Source organism: Lampetra fluviatilis, chromosome 23 (assembly GCF_964198595.1).
Source record: "Lampetra fluviatilis chromosome 23, kcLamFluv1.1, whole genome shotgun sequence".
Classification (NCBI taxonomy): Eukaryota; Metazoa; Chordata; class Hyperoartia; order Petromyzontiformes; family Petromyzontidae; genus Lampetra; species Lampetra fluviatilis.
The window spans coordinates 9365594-9383056 of NC_136297.1; the positions used below are offsets into that span (position 1 = coordinate 9365594).

Here is a 17463-nt window from a genome sequence, read left to right on the forward strand (position 1 = left end):
CCTAGAGGCGAGGCTGCATCACACAAATTCGTGATGTGTCCTACCTTGCTGTTAATACCACACTAGGGCAGTACAGCAAGTGGGATCGAGCGTTAGGCCCATCGCAATCATCGTGTCCTGGGTCTGGGCCCACGGAACTCGATGCACGAGAACAAGATCTCCGTTTATCTCGAGGGGTCACGGCCACTGCGGTTATTAATTTTAAATTGCATTCTAATTAGGGAACTGTGCTTACCATTGTATCGGAAGGAGTGCACACATTAAAGGGTATGAATGGAGGCGCTCATTTACATATAAATGGGCATGTAATTTGTAACCTGGCTAACGCCTGATTTGCATGCACTTTCTTCCATTGCACACAAGTGCAACGATATTGGCCAGTAAAGAAACCTGGGGAGAAAGACATTTGGTTTCCAAGGACCCAACCATCAAATGTCCTGGAGACAACAGGTGCATCCGTTCCTTCCCGATACCAGATCAAAGCCACGCATATACAGATCGTAACAACGCGGGTAACCCAATATCAGATAATAGCAATGCAGGTAACCCGATACCATAGCAATGCATATACGTATAAGCAAGGCGGGTAATCCGGAACCAGATCAATGCAGTGCGGGATCACAGTGACGTGAGCATCGGCCCAGAAGCAGACGTACCCCGTCCGCCTTGACGGACTCGCTGATCCTCTCCTTGGCTTTCTGGTGAACCAGCTGCAGCCAACGCAGCATGAGCACCTTGAACGAGCCGTGGAATGTAGCCAGCGCCAGCGGCTTCCCGTCCCTGGGGGAAGCGGCACAGGAGGCAAAGGCCGGCGATGTCACATGACGGCGCGTTGGGCCCAGCGTCGATTTCAAAACTTAGACGACTTCAGGAATTTTAATTTCGATTTAAAGCTTTCGTGACTGCAGGGATTCATCTTCTTGGTTCTTTCGGTAAAGTCACGTAGAAGGGAAGTAATAAAATAATAAAAATAAAACATAATAAAATACAATTCTCACGACGTTTCCGCCACAACGGCTGCTTGCGTTGTGGCCGAAACGTCGTGAGAATTGTTTTATTATGCTTAATTTTTATTATTTTATTACTTCCCTTCTACGTGACTTTACCGCAAGAACCAAGAAGACTTCAGGAATGTAATTACGAATGTTTTATTTGACCGACAACGCGAGCATCGGTCGGAAGGAGGCCGACTGGAGGACACGATCCAGAGTCATCATTGCGACGATTAACTGATCTGGGAACGCGATGGCCCGCTTTTTCTGATCGCTGGCAAATCCATACATGGATTTCCCCCCAATTACACAGGGTGATCCAGTTATAGATGGCCCTCTTACTTTCTTCTCAATGGGCGAGCGATTACATCGTGAATGCCGTGGCCACATATCTGGCGGACGACGAGCGTGCTGGAACACTTAACGGGCGTCGCGAGGACTGGTGGGAGGCGTGTGGAGTCTTTGAAATAAGCTGCCGTTTCCTCTGCAATTTCCCGCTTTTATTTTCGCGGAGTACTCGCCGTGGCTATCAGTGAGATGAGATTTAAGGTATCGCTCACTCGACCGCTGAAACACCTGATCGTCCGTACCGTCCGACAGCAGAACCCCCCCCCCGTCCCCCCGGTAATGAATTACCTGTAAACCACACAGCTGCACGCAGCCGTACAACATCAATATCCTCTTGTGAACTGCTACCCCTATTTCCTGGCGATTTCAAAGAGTGCACACAATGACGCAGGTGTGATCATTAATTGCACAATTTTCTTATTTAATTTGACATCGTATCCCGCGCGGCAGCCGTCGGGTATTACGTACGGATCTATTACGATACAGCCTTCAACGCGGCTATCAATTATCAGTTAATTTATACCGTTAAAAGAAACAACATTGTGCAGCCTATTGATTATCTTAGAATTGCCTGGTTCTTTGTGGGTGTGCGGCGACATTGTTGGAGATATTGCGGGAGAGTTTGGCACCCCGAAGTCTCTGTCTTGGGCGTACGTACGGTATCCTCAGCCATCTCAAACGTCTCCTCAAGACCTCATCCTCCTCCTCCTCCTCCACACTCGTACATTTAAAATAAGAATCCCATTTACTTAAAATTACATTTCTCCTTATCTGCAAGTTTTCTTTACTCCCCCTCCCTCCCTCCATCAAAATCACGTTTGGTTACTTTTTAAATTAAAGTTCTTATTCAAGTCTCACATATATATTTTTAAAAATGCTCTTGGCTAATTTGCTGAATTTTTATCTCTGATATTTGACATCTGCTATTCCTGTACGGTTTCACGATTTTATTTTAAAGACCTCTGAAAAAGTGCTTGCTCTAATCACACACTTCTACTTACAGACGAGTTCATACTGCCAACTTTATTCTTTTCAAGAATAAGTTCTTTAAAAAAAAATACAGAATTACACATTTAGGTACACGCTTTTACAGTACTTAGCTGCTGTAAATCACCACGTGATAAGCCACTTCGTTCAGCTATAATTTGTGGCCAGGTCGCTTCTGAAAAAAAGAGCTACATAGCTCAGTGGGCTTTACCTGGTAACCTAACCCAGCTTAAATATACGCTGCCAAGCTTGGTGGTGTTCATTCAGACACTGTCTTTCCGACAGACCTGTTCTTCACCTGAGGATGGCTGCTTGCGTTGTGGCCGAAACGTCGTGAGAATTGTATTTTATTATGTTATAAAAAAATGTATTTTATTTTATTATTTTATTATTTCCCTTCTACGTGACTTTACCGAAAGAACCAAGAAGATGAATCCCTGCAGTCACGAAAGCTTTAAATCGAAAGATAAAAAAAGTTTAGTTTTAGTGTTGGGCAATGTTGCAATTTGTTTTCCCAATTAAGTTATATATATGTAATGCGGGCGTAAGCGACCTTCCGGATGTGACGTCACGGGGGGGTGGAGTCATGTGACGTGGGTGGAAGGTTCGGGTCCTTAAGCGGGTAAACCGGAAGGGGAAGGCAGTCGGGGTGTGAGCGGAAAAGAGTGAGGCCACGCGGGCGAGTGAGAAGAGGGGGGGGGGGCGCCGACGGCCATCGGGAGCCAACCCCGAAGAGAAGAGGAAGCTGCGGAGTGGTGTGCAGCTGCAGAGGAGACAGCCAGAAGGGCTGCGTGTTAGAGGCAGCGGTGTGGCTGCCAGGAGGAGCTGTGGAGAGAGAGAGAGAGAGAGACAGCACGAGGCTGTCAGAGCTGCGGAGGGAGAGAGGGAGACAGCACGAGGCTGTCAGAGCTGCGGAGAGAGAGAGGAGTTGCAGCGAGTACAGCCAAGGGGGGCTGTGTGAGAGAAACAGCAGCGGGGCTGCTGTTGTGGATCGGGCCGACATTGGAGTCAGCACCGTGGAGAAGCTACAGAGTAAAGACAGCCGTGTGGGTGTACAGCACGAACCGAATAAAGGACACTGAGCCAGACATCGTGGTCCAGTCGTTTATTACACTGGTGTCGGAAGTGCAACGGCATGTCGAAACAAGTGAGGAAGAAAGTTAATCCGGCGCCTGCATCGGCTTCTTCGTCCGACGACGACGAACTCCCTCCAACCACGGATCCTGTTGGGGTGGTGGAGGAGAGCCCGGCTGAGGCGACCACGGGAACGGGAGTGGAGGATGTTGGCGCGGTGGCGGGTCCGTCGACATCATCAGACGCGGATCAACGATGGCAAGCGATGGCGGTACAACTGGAGGCACTTAAGGACGTCCTGGCGCATCTATGCCATCTCGTCGCGCCAGGGACGATGGATGCTGCAATTGGTGCTCCGCGGGCCGCCACGTTGCCTGTCCTGCCGCCGCCATTGCCCACGCGGCAAGAGGCCGCCATTTTGCGCGCTCCGTGGCGCCAAACCGCCATCTTGGCCACGCCGCGGGCCGACGCCATTTTGAATTTGCCATCACAACCACCACCATTGGAAGACGGCGGGAAGAGGAGTCGGAGTCGCCACCTTACAACGGTTAAAGAATTTTCCGTCGGTGGGGACTGGAGCGCGTTCGCCTGCCGCTTCTTGGCGGCGGTACGCACAGCAAGATGGACCGATGCGGAGGCTTTGGAGGTGTTGCCGACTCTCCTGGACGACGAATCTGTCCGATTCTTCCGTTCCATAACGACCAATAAGAAGGCAACTTTATGTGGTGTTTTTCAAGAAATGGCCGATGCTTATGAGCCACCAGATGATGCGCATCGGCGATTCGCTCAACGACAACGAGCACCAGAGGAGTCGCCCGTGGCGTTCAGGGGTGCGGTGCTGGAGCTGGCCATGGCAGCTTATCCTGAGACGCCACAGGACCTGCTCGAGCCTCTCATATTAGGGAAAATGTTGGAGCTGTCTCGGGATCTAGGGATCCCCATGCCTGTGTGTGGGCATGAGAAGCTAACTTCCCGGACGGCTGCTAAGTGTCTCGATGCGCAATTCAACCTCCGTCGCTGGAAACAAGTGACGGCGTGGACGGGGGGGCCCGTCAAAGAAGGGGATGCGCTGGGGTGGAACCCTGCGCAGGCTGTCTATGTTCCGGATGACCGGGGCCCTCAACAACTGACGGCCGCCTCCGCTCCATGGACGGGACGCGGCGGGCCGAGACCGCGCGCGGCGCTACCAGAACGGGGCCGTCAGGAGGCGAGGCCTGCGCTTCGGCGCAACGAGGCCGAATGTTTCCGCTGCGGGCGTAGGGGCCACTACGCCAGAGACTGCTGGGCCCGCTTCCCGGCTCCGCCGCAGCAGGAGGCCTCGGCACCGGTCAAGTCGGCTAAAGATCCTCCGAAACAGGCATGTCGGCACGCACCAGACACTCGGCAAGGCTTTACACCTCACCCATCACCGTCGTTGCACCATCCTAACGTTGTGGTTAAAGCATGCCCTTCGACGGGGCCTTGTCGCTCGGTCACGCAGTGGCGCAAGTTGGCACGGAAAGTCGTCGCGGCCGCTACGGGCTCGTTCACTGTACCGGGGTCTATACAAGGGGTGGACGTACGCATTTTGGTCGACTCCGGCGCGTCTGCGACTATTATTTCGGATGTCATTTTCCATCTGTTGGGCATCCCGCCGGGGGCTGTGCGTCCGGTTTATGGGTCGTGCGTCGCTGTGAACGGGGGTAGCATGGGTATCGTGGGTCAGGTGGATGCTAAGATATCTATTGGGGATGTGTCGGCCTCGGGTGTTGTGTTGATATCGAGATCTTTGGCGGTTCCTTGTTTGTTGGGAACCGATTTTTTGGCTAAGATGCCCATTTTGATCAAAATCAATGAGAATTGTATTGAACTGCCGGGGGGCCGTCAAATCTCGTTTCTGCCGTCGCCCTGGGGGCGACCTGCTTCGGCCGTACAAGTGCAGGCGCTGTCCGTCGCATCTGTGGACATCCCACCTGGTACACAGATGCTTATACCCTTGCGGTATCGGAAGCCCCTGCCTGATCGGCTAGGAGCAGTAGGGGTCTTGTTGTCACCGTCCGCCACGATAACAACCGGGTTGGCGTTAGTGGGGGCACAGACCATCGTCCGGCCGGATCAATTACCGTTTTTACAGGTGCTTAATGCGGGGGGAGAAAACGTCCGTGTCCCGGCCGGTACGGTTGTGGCACATGCCACTACGGCGTTTGCGACCCATGATTGTCCACATAGCCGGGGAGTTGTTGCTGGGGTTTCCGAGCCAAGGAGTTCGGATGATCGTTGGGTTGCTCATTTATGTGACGAAAATTCTTCCCTGTCCATGGAGCAACGTGGTGCGCTGCGTAAATTGTTGTTGACATATTCCGATGTGTTCAGCTCCGATGATTTGGATTTGGGCCGCACTTCGTTGCTTTACCATCACATTGAGACGGGCGATGCTGCCCCTATTCGATTAAATTCGCATCGGATGAGTCCTGCGGAGCGAGAACACGTACGGGGGGCAGTGGAAGACATGTTGGCTGCGGACATTATATCGCCATCTAACAGCCCATGGGGCGCTCCTGTGGTCTTGGTTAAGAAAAAGGATGGCAACTTGAGATTTTGTGTCGATTTCCGGAAATTGAATAAGATATCGGTGGCAGATGCGTACCCCCTGCCGCGTATGGACGACTCCCTTGACGCATTGTCGGGGGCTAAGTTCTTTTCCACACTGGACCTCTCTTCGGGATTTTGGCAGCTTCCCCTTGACGAGTCCTCACGGGAGAAAACCGCATTCCGTACGCCGCAGGGGTTATTTCAATTCAACTGCCTCCCGATGGGATTGAATGCGGCCCCTGCTACGTTTCAAAGATTGATGGAGCTCGTTTTGACGGGGTTGCAGTGGGAGACGTGTCTTATATATTTGGACGATATTATTGTGTTCAGCCGCACATTTGAGGAACATTTAACGCGGCTGGAGACAGTGTTCACGAGGATGCGCTCTGCCAATTTGAAATTCAAACCAAAGAAATGCCACCTACTGCAACGGCCCGTCCGTTATTTGGGGCACATTGTGAGTGCCGAGGGGGTGTCCACGGATCCGGAAAAGACGGCGTGTGTCCGGGATTGGCCGACTCCGGCCTCTGTGGGGGATGTTCGACGGTTTTTGGGATTTGCCTCGTATTACTGAAGATTTGTGCCGGGGTTTGCGACGATTGCGAGGCCCTTGCATCTCCTTACGGGTAAAGGACGGAAATTTGTTTGGGGAGAGCCGGAAGAGGCGGCCTTTCGGAGTCTGCGCGATCTATTGGCCACGGCCCCAACATTGGATTATCCCGATTTCGATCACCCATTCATTCTTGATACGGACGCGAGTGACACAGGTATTGGGGCGGTGTTATCACAGTCTAAAGGGGGTGTAGAGCGTGTCGTGGCGTATGGTAGCCGAGTCTTGTCTCCTGCGGAAACCCGCTACTGTGTCACTCGCAGAGAACTATTGGCGGTTGTTTTTTTCCTACGGCAATTTCGACCATACCTCTACGGTCGTTCTTTTATTGTGCGTACGGATCATGCGGCCTTGCAATATGCCCTTAAAATTGACCAGCCATCCGGACAGTTGGCACGTTGGTTGGATACGCTACAGGAATTTTCCTTCCAAATTCAACATCGGAAGGGAGTGCGCCATGCGAACGCTGACGCACTTTCCAGATTACCGCGGCGCGCCCCTTGTAAATGTGAGTCGGGGACGCATAGGTGTTCGCCGATTCCAAACCCCCCTCAGCCGCTTACGTTGGCCGTCGAGAAGTCGGACACTCCGATGGAACCGGGACCGGCTGACGGGGTTTTGAATCTGCCGCGGTCTGTCTGGATCCGGGAACAGATGATGGATGAGTCATTGGTGTCCTTGCGGAAGCGGTCTGCTAGGGACAATGGGAGTCCGAGTACGGCTATGGGGCCGCAAACCGCTCTCCGAGATGGTCTGCTTATGTGGCGGGAGGGGTTCCAGGAACGTTGGCGCCTGGTGGTACCAACGTCCTTGCGATTCGAGTTGATTAGAACCCTCCATTGTGACACTCTCTTACATTTAGGGGTGCAGAAGACCTTGTTGACGTTGCAACGTCATTATTTTTGGCACGGCATGGCGACAGATGTCGTAGGGCACGTGCGCGCGTGCCCTGCGTGTGCACGACGTAAGCCGCCGAAACATCCTTACGTGCCGCCTCTCCAGTCGATTCAGGTGTCTCGAGTCAATGAATTGGTGGCACTGGACATATTGGGACCTTTTCCACCATCGGCGAGGGGTAATAAATATTTGCTGGTAGGGGTTGAGTACCTCTCCCGTTGGCCGATGGCCTGGCCGTTGCCCGATCAGTCGGCCGCGGCCATTACCGACGCCTTTTTGTTTGGGTATATTATGGATAAGGGGGCGCCTGAGAGACTCCTCACGGACCAGGGCAGGAATTTCTCTTCTAAATTATTGGCGGAAGTGTGCGCGGGCCTTGGGACTAAGAAAGTACGGACATCCCCATACCATCCGCAGACGGATGGTATGGTTGAACGGCTGAACAGGACATTGTCTGCCATGCTTTGCCATACCGTGAGTGAACAACAATCAGATTGGGATCTGCACATCCCCGGGGTGCTTTCGGCGTACAGGATGACGCCTCATGCGGCTACAGGATATTCGCCGTTTTACCTTATGTATGGTCGGGAAAACGTGCCGCCGGTGGATGTGCAATTGGGAACTGGGGTGAAGGGACCTCGTAAACCACTTCCTGAATACATTCAGGACACGGTTCGCCGAGTCACGGAGGCGCGGGAGAATGCCCGCGTGGCTACGGCCAAAGCCCAGGCCCGGAACGAGCGATATGCGCGACGGTCTGAGGGGGAGTGCCCTTGGAAGGTTGGGGACCTAGCCTGGCTTCATTGTCCACAGGTACGTCCGGGGACCTCGCCGAAATTGCACAAACCCTGGCATGGTCCCGTACGCCTCATCGCGGTTCCCAACCCACAGTCAGCACGCGTCCAGATTGGGTCTCGTCGCTGGGTTGTGCATACGTCGCGCTTGAAACCATATGTTGCTCCCTTACATGATGCGTCATCCCCCAATGTTGCCTTGCCGGGGTCTGTTGCTGCTGACTCTCCCCTGCCTGCGTCCATTGATCTTGCTAGAGCGCCTGTCGTACCTGTTCCAGACAGGCCGGCCGTGACATTGCGGGGGACGAGGGGCCCTGCTCGGAGGACGCCTGCCAGGTCTGCGGGACCTTCGAGCCCTGCAGCCCTTCCGACCCAGCTGCGGGCACGGTCACAGGACAAGCCCAAGACTAACTCTTTAGGGACACGGGACGTCGGTGGACTTCCAGCTGCGACAGGGGGATTACCCCCTGTCATTCCTCGACTTTCATCGCGTTCCCGTTCTGCGAGTGGGCCGCCGACCGTCCGGGACGGGCCGGCGACCCGCACACGTTCCAAATCGCTTACGTTTCGTTGATTGTTGCTGTCTTGTTATTTTTTTTCTTACAGTTGTATTTATTGCATGCATTTTGTACGTTCGTTGATGTTAATTGCGTTGTTGTTGTTGTTCTTGCTGTTACATTGTATGCTTAGTGTCCTTTAGGGGGGGAAGCTCGGTTCGCCGCATTACGATTTGCTATTGGTCAGCCGAGGTCGGCTGGGATTTTTCTACGGGGGAGGGTGGTGTAATGCGGGCGTAAGCGACCTTCCGGATGTGACGTCACGGGGGGGTGGAGTCATGTGACGTGGGTGGAAGGTTCGGGTCCTTAAGCGGGTAAACCGGAAGGGGAAGGCAGTCGGGGTGTGAGCGGAAAAGAGTGAGGCCACGCGGGCGAGTGAGAAGAGGGGGGGGGGGCGCCGACGGCCATCGGGAGCCAACCCCGAAGAGAAGAGGAAGCTGCGGAGTGGTGTGCAGCTGCAGAGGAGACAGCCAGAAGGGCTGCGTGTTAGAGGCAGCGGTGTGGCTGCCAGGAGGAGCTGCGGAGAGAGAGAGAGAGAGAGACAGCACGAGGCTGTCAGAGCTGCGGAGGGAGAGAGGGAGACAGCACGAGGCTGTCAGAGCTGCGGAGAGAGAGAGGAGTTGCAGCGAGTACAGCCAAGGGGGGCTGTGTGAGAGAAACAGCAGCGGGGCTGCTGTTGTGGATCGGGCCGACATTGGAGTCAGCACCGTGGAGAAGCTACAGAGTAAAGACAGCCGTGTGGGTGTACAGCACGAACCGAATAAAGGACACTGAGCCAGACATCGTGGTCCAGTCGTTTATTACATATATATGAATAATAACCGAATTGAATAGCGGTGGGGTGTTTGGCATCATGCTTGAGTGATGGCGAAACAGTAGAGGAACAAAAATTACAAATATACAAAGAGAGCCCCCCCCACCCCCCCCCCATCAAACGTCATCGCACCTCCGCTTAGCGCGGGTGGCTACGTTCGGTGCGAGAGAAGTTCAACATACGTACACACGCACGCACGCACGGGGCCGCGGCTGCACGCACGCGCACACACGCACCTGGCGGGCAGCGAGTCACTAAGGCCGTGCAGCTCGCGCAAGTTCAGGTAGAGCTGCAGCATGGCCTCCCCGGAGGGCTGGCTCAGAGCCCCCACGTCTCCCTCCGAGATGCCGCCCGGCTCCTCCAGGCAGCTGCTCACCTCGTCCGATATCTGTTCGGGGGGGGGGGCAGGGGGGGGGCGGGGGGGGGGGCGGGGGGGGGGCGGGGGGGGGGGGCGGGGGGGGGGGGTTGCGGCGAGTGAACACCGATCTCACGACGCCGGCGCGTCGCCGCTACAAAAAGGGGCGATCGGAACTTCTGCGCGTGAATAAAACCGCGCTTGAGATTTGACGGGCTTACCGTTCCTATACTTTGCACTCCCGTCGTGTGTTGTGTACCGTTTGTTGTCGTGACGTTCTGACCCCGTGGCCCTGCTGGGGAATCTGTGAAAAATGTCTTTGTGGCTCGTGGGATTCCTCCAGTACGAGTAAAGATGTTGATTCTGGAAATATGAATGATCGCCAACGTTCCGAGCAATGGCCCTTCTTCATAGCTGACGCCGTGCATTTGCACCAAATAGTTTTGTTTTAGATTTGAAGTTTTCGTGACTGCAAGGGTCCATTCTCTTTGGTTTTTTCGGTAAAGTCACGTAGGTTAAAAAAAAGAAAATACAAATAAATTAAATCACGACGTTTCGGAGGCAACACAAGCTTCCTGTATCACTTGATACAGTAATATTGCTGTGACGGTGCCACCTGAAGACGGAAGCTTGTGTTGCCTCCGAAACGTCGTGATTTAATTCATTCGTATTTTCTTTTTTTTACCTACGTGACTTTACCGAAAAAAAACCAAAGAGCATAGTTTTGTTTGTTGAAACTTTGCTTTCATTAGTACTGCAACAACGAAAGTAAATGACTTTGGGGCATCGGGTATGGGTGGTTATTAAACACCTCCACCCAATGCCCCTTTTCACAGTTACACAAGAGGCGGCAGCATCAATGGTATTGGTCACAAAGAACTTGACTTTCAGGGAATACCAAATGTCTTGCTCCAACGGGATGCCCTGTGCTGAAGCCTTGGGCCTAGGTGTGTATATGCAGAGGTAGTGTTGGTGTTGGCCCATTGGGGGGCCTAAACAGACTCGTTTGGGGGGGGGAGGGACCTTTTGTCTGCACGTTGAACTTCTTTTGCACCGTGCATAGCCAACCGTGCTACGCTAATCGGAGGTGCGGGGGAAGGACAACCCCTCTAGTGAGACGACAGAAGGTATACATATTAGAGATAGAGACATCTTCTTGGTTCTTTCGGTAAAGTCACGTAGAATGGAAATGATAAAATGATAAAAATAATAAAACATAATAACATTATTCTCACGACGTTTCGGCCACAACGCAAGCAGCCGTCCTCAGGTGGAGAACAGGTCTGTCGAGAAGACAGAGACTGAATGACGTCGTGACAATTATTTTATTATGTTTTATTTTTATTATTTTACTATTTCCATTCTACGTGACTTTACCGAAAGAACCAAGAAGATGAATCCCTGCAGTCACGAAAGCTTTAAATCGAAATTTAAGATTCAGGTCTGTCGAGAAGACAGAGTCATTCAAACAGACCTGTTCTACACCTGAGGACGGCTGCTTGCGTTGTGGCCGAAACGTCGTGAGAATAATTTTATTATGTTTTATTATTTTTATTATTTTATTATTTCCATTCTACGTGACTTTACCGAAAGAACCAAGAAGATGAATGCCTGCAGTCACGAAAGCTTTAAATCGAAATTTAGAGATAGAGACGTCGCGAGATGGGAGAAATGTGGACAAAAGATTGCGAGGTAAGAGAATAAATAGAGAGACGAGACGTGAATGTAGGGCGATGAGAGATGTGGACAAAACATATGGGGTTTGAAAAAAGAATAGAGCTTAGTGCAAGCTAAGATAGATATGGCAGAGATTATTAGCACTGTAATTGAATTGGATATTCACGTTCATTAGGATTTGACCGAGTTCATATTTTGTTTACCGCTAGTTGTGTTATTTTTATATTGAATCCGGGGCCCCCTTGAGTTACTCGGGTCCCTAAGCTTGTGCTCGGTTTGTTTGTGCCGAGCGCCACGACAGCTGCTAGTGGAATCAGAGGGGGGACATTGTCTCTCCGCTTAAGGGCGACGGGTGACGATGCTATCGTATTGTGTGTGAATCACAATGCTTATTTATTTGTGTCTCGTGTGATTAATTCGAACTATTTCATAGACCAAGGATGCCTGAACAATGCTTTGTTGTCAGGATTCTATGAATTCGATTTTCTTTGTCTCGTGAATGAATTCAAGGACAACCTCCCCCCCCCCCCACACTGCACAAGATAAACATTCCCCCGTATAGCCTGTAACAGACTGTTGGGGCAAGTGATGATCCTGAGTAGCTCCTTTGAAGGCCAGCACAGCACACGAGGGGGTCGGTGACCAGCACCACGCCCGGCCGCCTTTGCCTCCCTAGTGGCAATGTTGACATATTGCACCAGGTACTCATTTGAGGCTGAGTCGACCTAGGGGAGGCACCAGGACCAGTTCAGATAATTGTCGCTGGCATTGGCCGTGAGCAGGAATCGAGCTCGCTTGGTTCGTAGCTCCGAATTAGATTTTTTTTTGTCTCGCGAATGCATTCAACGTAGAAACAATGTTGGATGCACCTCCGATTAGCACGGTCGGGCTACGTACGGTGCGAATGAAGTTCAACATACATACACACATACAGACTGCACGCACGTGCGCGCAAGCACACAATTACCAGCTTCTCCAACTGACGGTAGGTGACACTGAAGTACTCGACCTTGACGGCACTGAAAGAAAAGAAATTGTCGTGCGGACGTCAGGAAGGCATTCGGAGAAAATAAAATCACCTCCCCCTTTCTGGCTTTAAGGTGAAACCTCGCGATAGATTAACCCTGCAGCGTGACCTTGTTTAAAGTCACGCTGCGAGGGGAGCGGGAGGGGGGGGTACAAAAACACAGGGGGTGTGGCGGGGCGGGGGGGGGGTTCAAAGATATGACCAATGTTAAACTTCAAACAAACGTTAAACGGAACGGGTAACGATGAGATCTTCCTGTGTCTGTCGTGCATCGTGCTCTGCCTTTCATCCCCTGTGTGCTTGCGGAAAGGCTGAGAAGCCCATCGCTAAAGAACTACAATAATTTGTTCTCATTTTGTCTTGCCCTCCCTCCCTCTGACAGCTTGTAATGCTCAGTTACATGCACGTCAGAGGTCGCAAACGGGTTTTGATTCCTTACCCGTACCTGTACCCGGCCGCACCAGGGTCGCAAATGGGTACCCGTACCTGTACCCTACCCGATACCCGGTTACCCGTACCCGGCCGGATATCGGGGAGGGTACGGGTACGGGTACCCGATTGCGACCTCTGGGATGAAGCCACGTTGCAAGCGCCGGTGGGTTGATTCTAGGAACTTGAATTGTGAGAAGAGACAAGACGTTGGGAAATGAGTGACAAACGGTGACTCACCAGTGACTCACGGCTTACCCGTACCCATACCTGGCCGCACCAGGGTCGCAAACGGGTACCCGTACCCAGCCGGGTACGGGTAGGGTACGGGTATCGGGTAGGGTACGGGTATCGGGTACCCGGTTGCGACCTCTGATGCACGTACAGGCGAGCCCGCAGGCGTAGCGCCTGTAAGTGGCGGCAAGCGAGCCAGTGAGGGTATGGTGATTCACGCGCTCGCATTTTGTTCCGTTTGTATCTCGAACAGTTCGTACGCCAAGTGCCTTGACTCCCCCGGTGCCAAGGGTCTGCTTCACGTTCACAAATTACGGGAGTGGTGATGGATGTTGTTGCGGCCCATGGAATACCTGGCGAACATCTTGTTGTAGTGGTCTCTGTTTTTGTAGAGGTCGGAGAGCACCGCGTTCGTTATTTTAACCAGGCCCTGAAGTTTCTCTTCTTCACTCTGCCGGGTGGACAAGGGGGCGGCCACGGTGACTCTCAAGACATTTGGAAGAGTCAAACAAAAAAAGCACGCACACTCACACTCATCGCTGATGCCGCCCCCACAGCACCAATCCACGTGAGGCCCACAAACTATCTGGAGCGGCGACGCGGGCGAGCGTTTGCCGTCCGCTGCCGTCGTTTGGCCTACTCCTCCACGTCAGCTCGACGACTTGGTAGAGGTGGGGGTGCCCGCACGTGACCCCCGCCACACGCGACCTGCCGATCAACTAATCGTGGTGTTACCCATGTACACCGCTGGGTGGACAGAGGCGGCGGGGAGAGGATTCAGGGAAACTTCACCATCGTTTCAACCGCCGCACCACGAGATCGAAATCCGCGACCTTTGGATTGCAAATCCGGTGTGATAACCATAACCCCCACAGCAAGAACTATCCTATTAAACAAACAAAAATTCTGACATGAGGCAATGTTAATAAAAAATGTAAAGATTACAAAAAATGCAAACGTTCAGCTCAATTCTATCCAGGCGATATGTAGCCTTAAGATTTAAAGCTTTCGTGACTGCAGGGATTCATCTTCTTGGTTCTTTCGGTAAAGTCACGTAGAAGGGAAATAATAAGAGGACGGCTGCTTGCGTTGTGGCCGAAACGTCGTGAGAATTGTATTTTATGATGTTTATTTTCATTATTTTATTATTTCCCTTCTACGTGACTTTACCGAAAGAACCAAGAAGATGTGTATCCTGCTGAGGGTTTGTGGGCGAACCCTGTTGTTGTGAATAGTAGTCGTACAATGGCATGCTTAAAAAAAAATGCCGGCAGCCTATCGCTTCACTTCTTTCCCCCTCAAAACTTCTAAGTGCAAAATTACTTTTGTGTCTGAACAAACTGCCCTGTCTGGATATAGACGAAGCAATGTGAATGGCTTAAGCCTCCGCTGTCTCCGGGCATGAGCGGCTGTCATGATGAACACACCCCTGAGCCTGCGAGACGGAGCTAACAAAATCAGCACAATCAACCCGAGCTATAAATGCTCTGATACGTGCATTGGCTTTGTGCTGTTCGCCTTTTGGCGTTCTCTGGTCTGACACTGGTGAGACAAGGCCATAAAGAAGGCTGCCTCTGATGTAGGCCAATCAGTTTCATAGACAATGGAATAAACGATTATCAGAGCATGCTTATTTACGTGTTTTTTCCGCAAACACGTGTGGTTAATGCAGGCTTGATTTCTTGCAAAAGGTATCTATTTTTATTGGCAGACAAGGTATACTCAGGGGAGTAAGGTATAAGCTATTCTTATTTTTTAATAAAATCAGTATTACGTTCTGATGAGCTGATTCACAAGAGTGCTTTAGGGTTCAGGTTGCACAACAACCTGGCGAGATTCGTGCCGTTAAGACCTTCAACCACCCGAAGCATCCTAACAAATGGTTAATTTGCGCAAGCGTGTGACAAGCAAGCTTGCTATGGTTACAGCCCACGAGAATTATTCTCATAATTTTAGCCATATCATTACGTGGCCTAACCAAACCAAAAAATACGATCACAATATTGGCGGCGAAGATCTACGTGTTTTGGTAAATTCTCGACCTCTGGGTACCACTGCAATGTCCGTCTGGCATATCTGCCCTCCCCCATTCTGCACACTCGCCCCACGCATCACATTACATCCACAGGACATTCCTGACACATTCCATTACGAACTTCCAAGTTGCTTTCTCCATCGCTCCATGAAATTCCGAGCGCGCTCCGCATGCGCCTGCTTTCAAAAGCCACGGTTTATTTCTCAGTTGTGCCGCTAAATTCAAACTCCTCTCGGAGATGTATGGTCACACGGACAAATACTCAAGCGTCAAACATTCAGGTAAATCCAGGTACCTTCCCGCCCGCCTTGAACGTCGAGTTCATCTGCTCGTACCACTCCTGCGTCCCTTTCTAAAACACAAAACGATAACAAACGAGGCATGAAAAAAAATCACATCTACCCATGGATTCTGTAAACATTTCTAACATGCATTGGCCCTCAGAAGTCTTTACTTATACAGTTTAGTTGTGAATATGGAAGCCGACGGATATCTGTCAGCGAAAAATGCGTTCACATGTATGTAAAAAAATTTGAAAATTGAGTGCTCTTTATTGGTAAAAAAAAAAAAACTTTTAGTGTTGATTTTTAAAAATAATTTTTGGCAAAAACGTAAGACATTTACAGCCCTTTGTTGTCAATCTACTGCTGGATGAGGGCACCCCCCTGCTGTGCGCGCCATGGGGGGGGGGGTGTTATTTGGTGGTGGATGGGACGGGGAGGGGAGGGGCGAGGGGGGTGGGGGGAGGGCCAGGACTAGTTTAGATACCACTCGCCACTGATTAATCGAATTCAGGCCAGCGGCTGCCCAGGGCAGGTGCGTTAACCACTGCGCCACCGGTCCCGCTACGCGGCACTGTGCTTACGAGTGGCCCTCCTCACCTTGATGACGCTATTGATTTCCAGGTAGAGGTCGTTGTGGAAGGGACATGCCTTCTTGAACACCTGCGTGCCGTAGAACTCCGACAAACACCTTCGTAGGGAGGCACAAAACGTTGCAGAAGAACCATCAGCTCCGACATCGTAAAACAGCGATGTTTACTTAAACATTCCTATATTTACAGTATACATACTGTGCATATCCAATGTAAACAATTTGGGGTGAGTGTATATGCATGCGCCATTTTGTATATACGCCTTTTACCCAGGGCACACCAGGGGAAGGGGAGTAGAGTCAAGGATATGATGAATGGAAATATAAAAAGGAATAGGAATAGGAAAGGGATGAGAGGAGAGAAGAATAGGAAATACGAGGAAAGGGTTGGAATAGAAACTGAACAAGTATAACCCGTACAAACAAAGTGTTTCACTATAAATCCTTTATATGCGTGGCGGCTAGAGTCCTCTCGTCCTCTGGCTTGAGATGGCTGCCACCTATGGGTCAGATGATTGCATTGCACCATTAAGCAATTGGTAATTAAACATTATATTTTTGTCCTAAAAAGTGTAAAATTTTGGAAAAACATTTTCACGAACATTAATTGTCACGCACAACGAGTCTGTGTGGAAAATGTCAGCTCGATTGGATCACGGGAAGTGGATTAAAAAACGACCGAAAGATTTGCACGGTCGTAAGCGCGCAAGCGAACTTAATATAAAGGATTTAAAAATAGGACCAAAGGGTCAGGAAATATGAATAAAGATTAGGATAGGGAGGGAGCAGTGTGTGTTTTCACATTGGGCGGGGAAAGGGGAGGGATTCAGAGTGGGGGGTGGCCACACAGAAGTCACGTGACTTAGGGGAGGCTTGAGCTCATGATGATATAGATATGTACTGCATTTCCCTTTGCCTTCAGCCAAATTTACTTACATTTGATTACCTTTTACACAAGTTTTCGCCATTGCCTCTTACCGCCATCTAATTTTTTGGGTCCATATTTGAAAATCGTTAAAGCGCAATTCACCATCTTCAATTGGCTATATTTAACGTGGCATTAAATCACCGTCAAATGTAGTCGACATTTGTTACATTTTAAGTGACCACAGGCCATGTGTGTAGCCACTGCCGCCAACTTGGCCAAGAGACAAAACAAAACCAAAAAAAGTTACCAGGTAAATCCCAC

At 51.1% G+C, this 17463-nt stretch overlaps 1 protein-coding gene across 1 annotated transcript in view; it reads right to left on the reverse strand.

The window, feature by feature from the left end:
• LOC144940739 (BAI1-associated protein 3-like) overlaps window positions 1–17463 on the reverse strand; it is an 88298-nt gene that overhangs the window by 17112 nt on the left and 53723 nt on the right. The window contains 6 exon segments of the mRNA XM_078867113.1: window positions 657–780; window positions 9881–10032; window positions 12644–12695; window positions 13720–13817; window positions 15697–15753; window positions 16283–16373. Of these exon segments, the coding sequence (XP_078723239.1) occupies window positions 657–780; window positions 9881–10032; window positions 12644–12695; window positions 13720–13817; window positions 15697–15753; window positions 16283–16373 (574 nt within the window).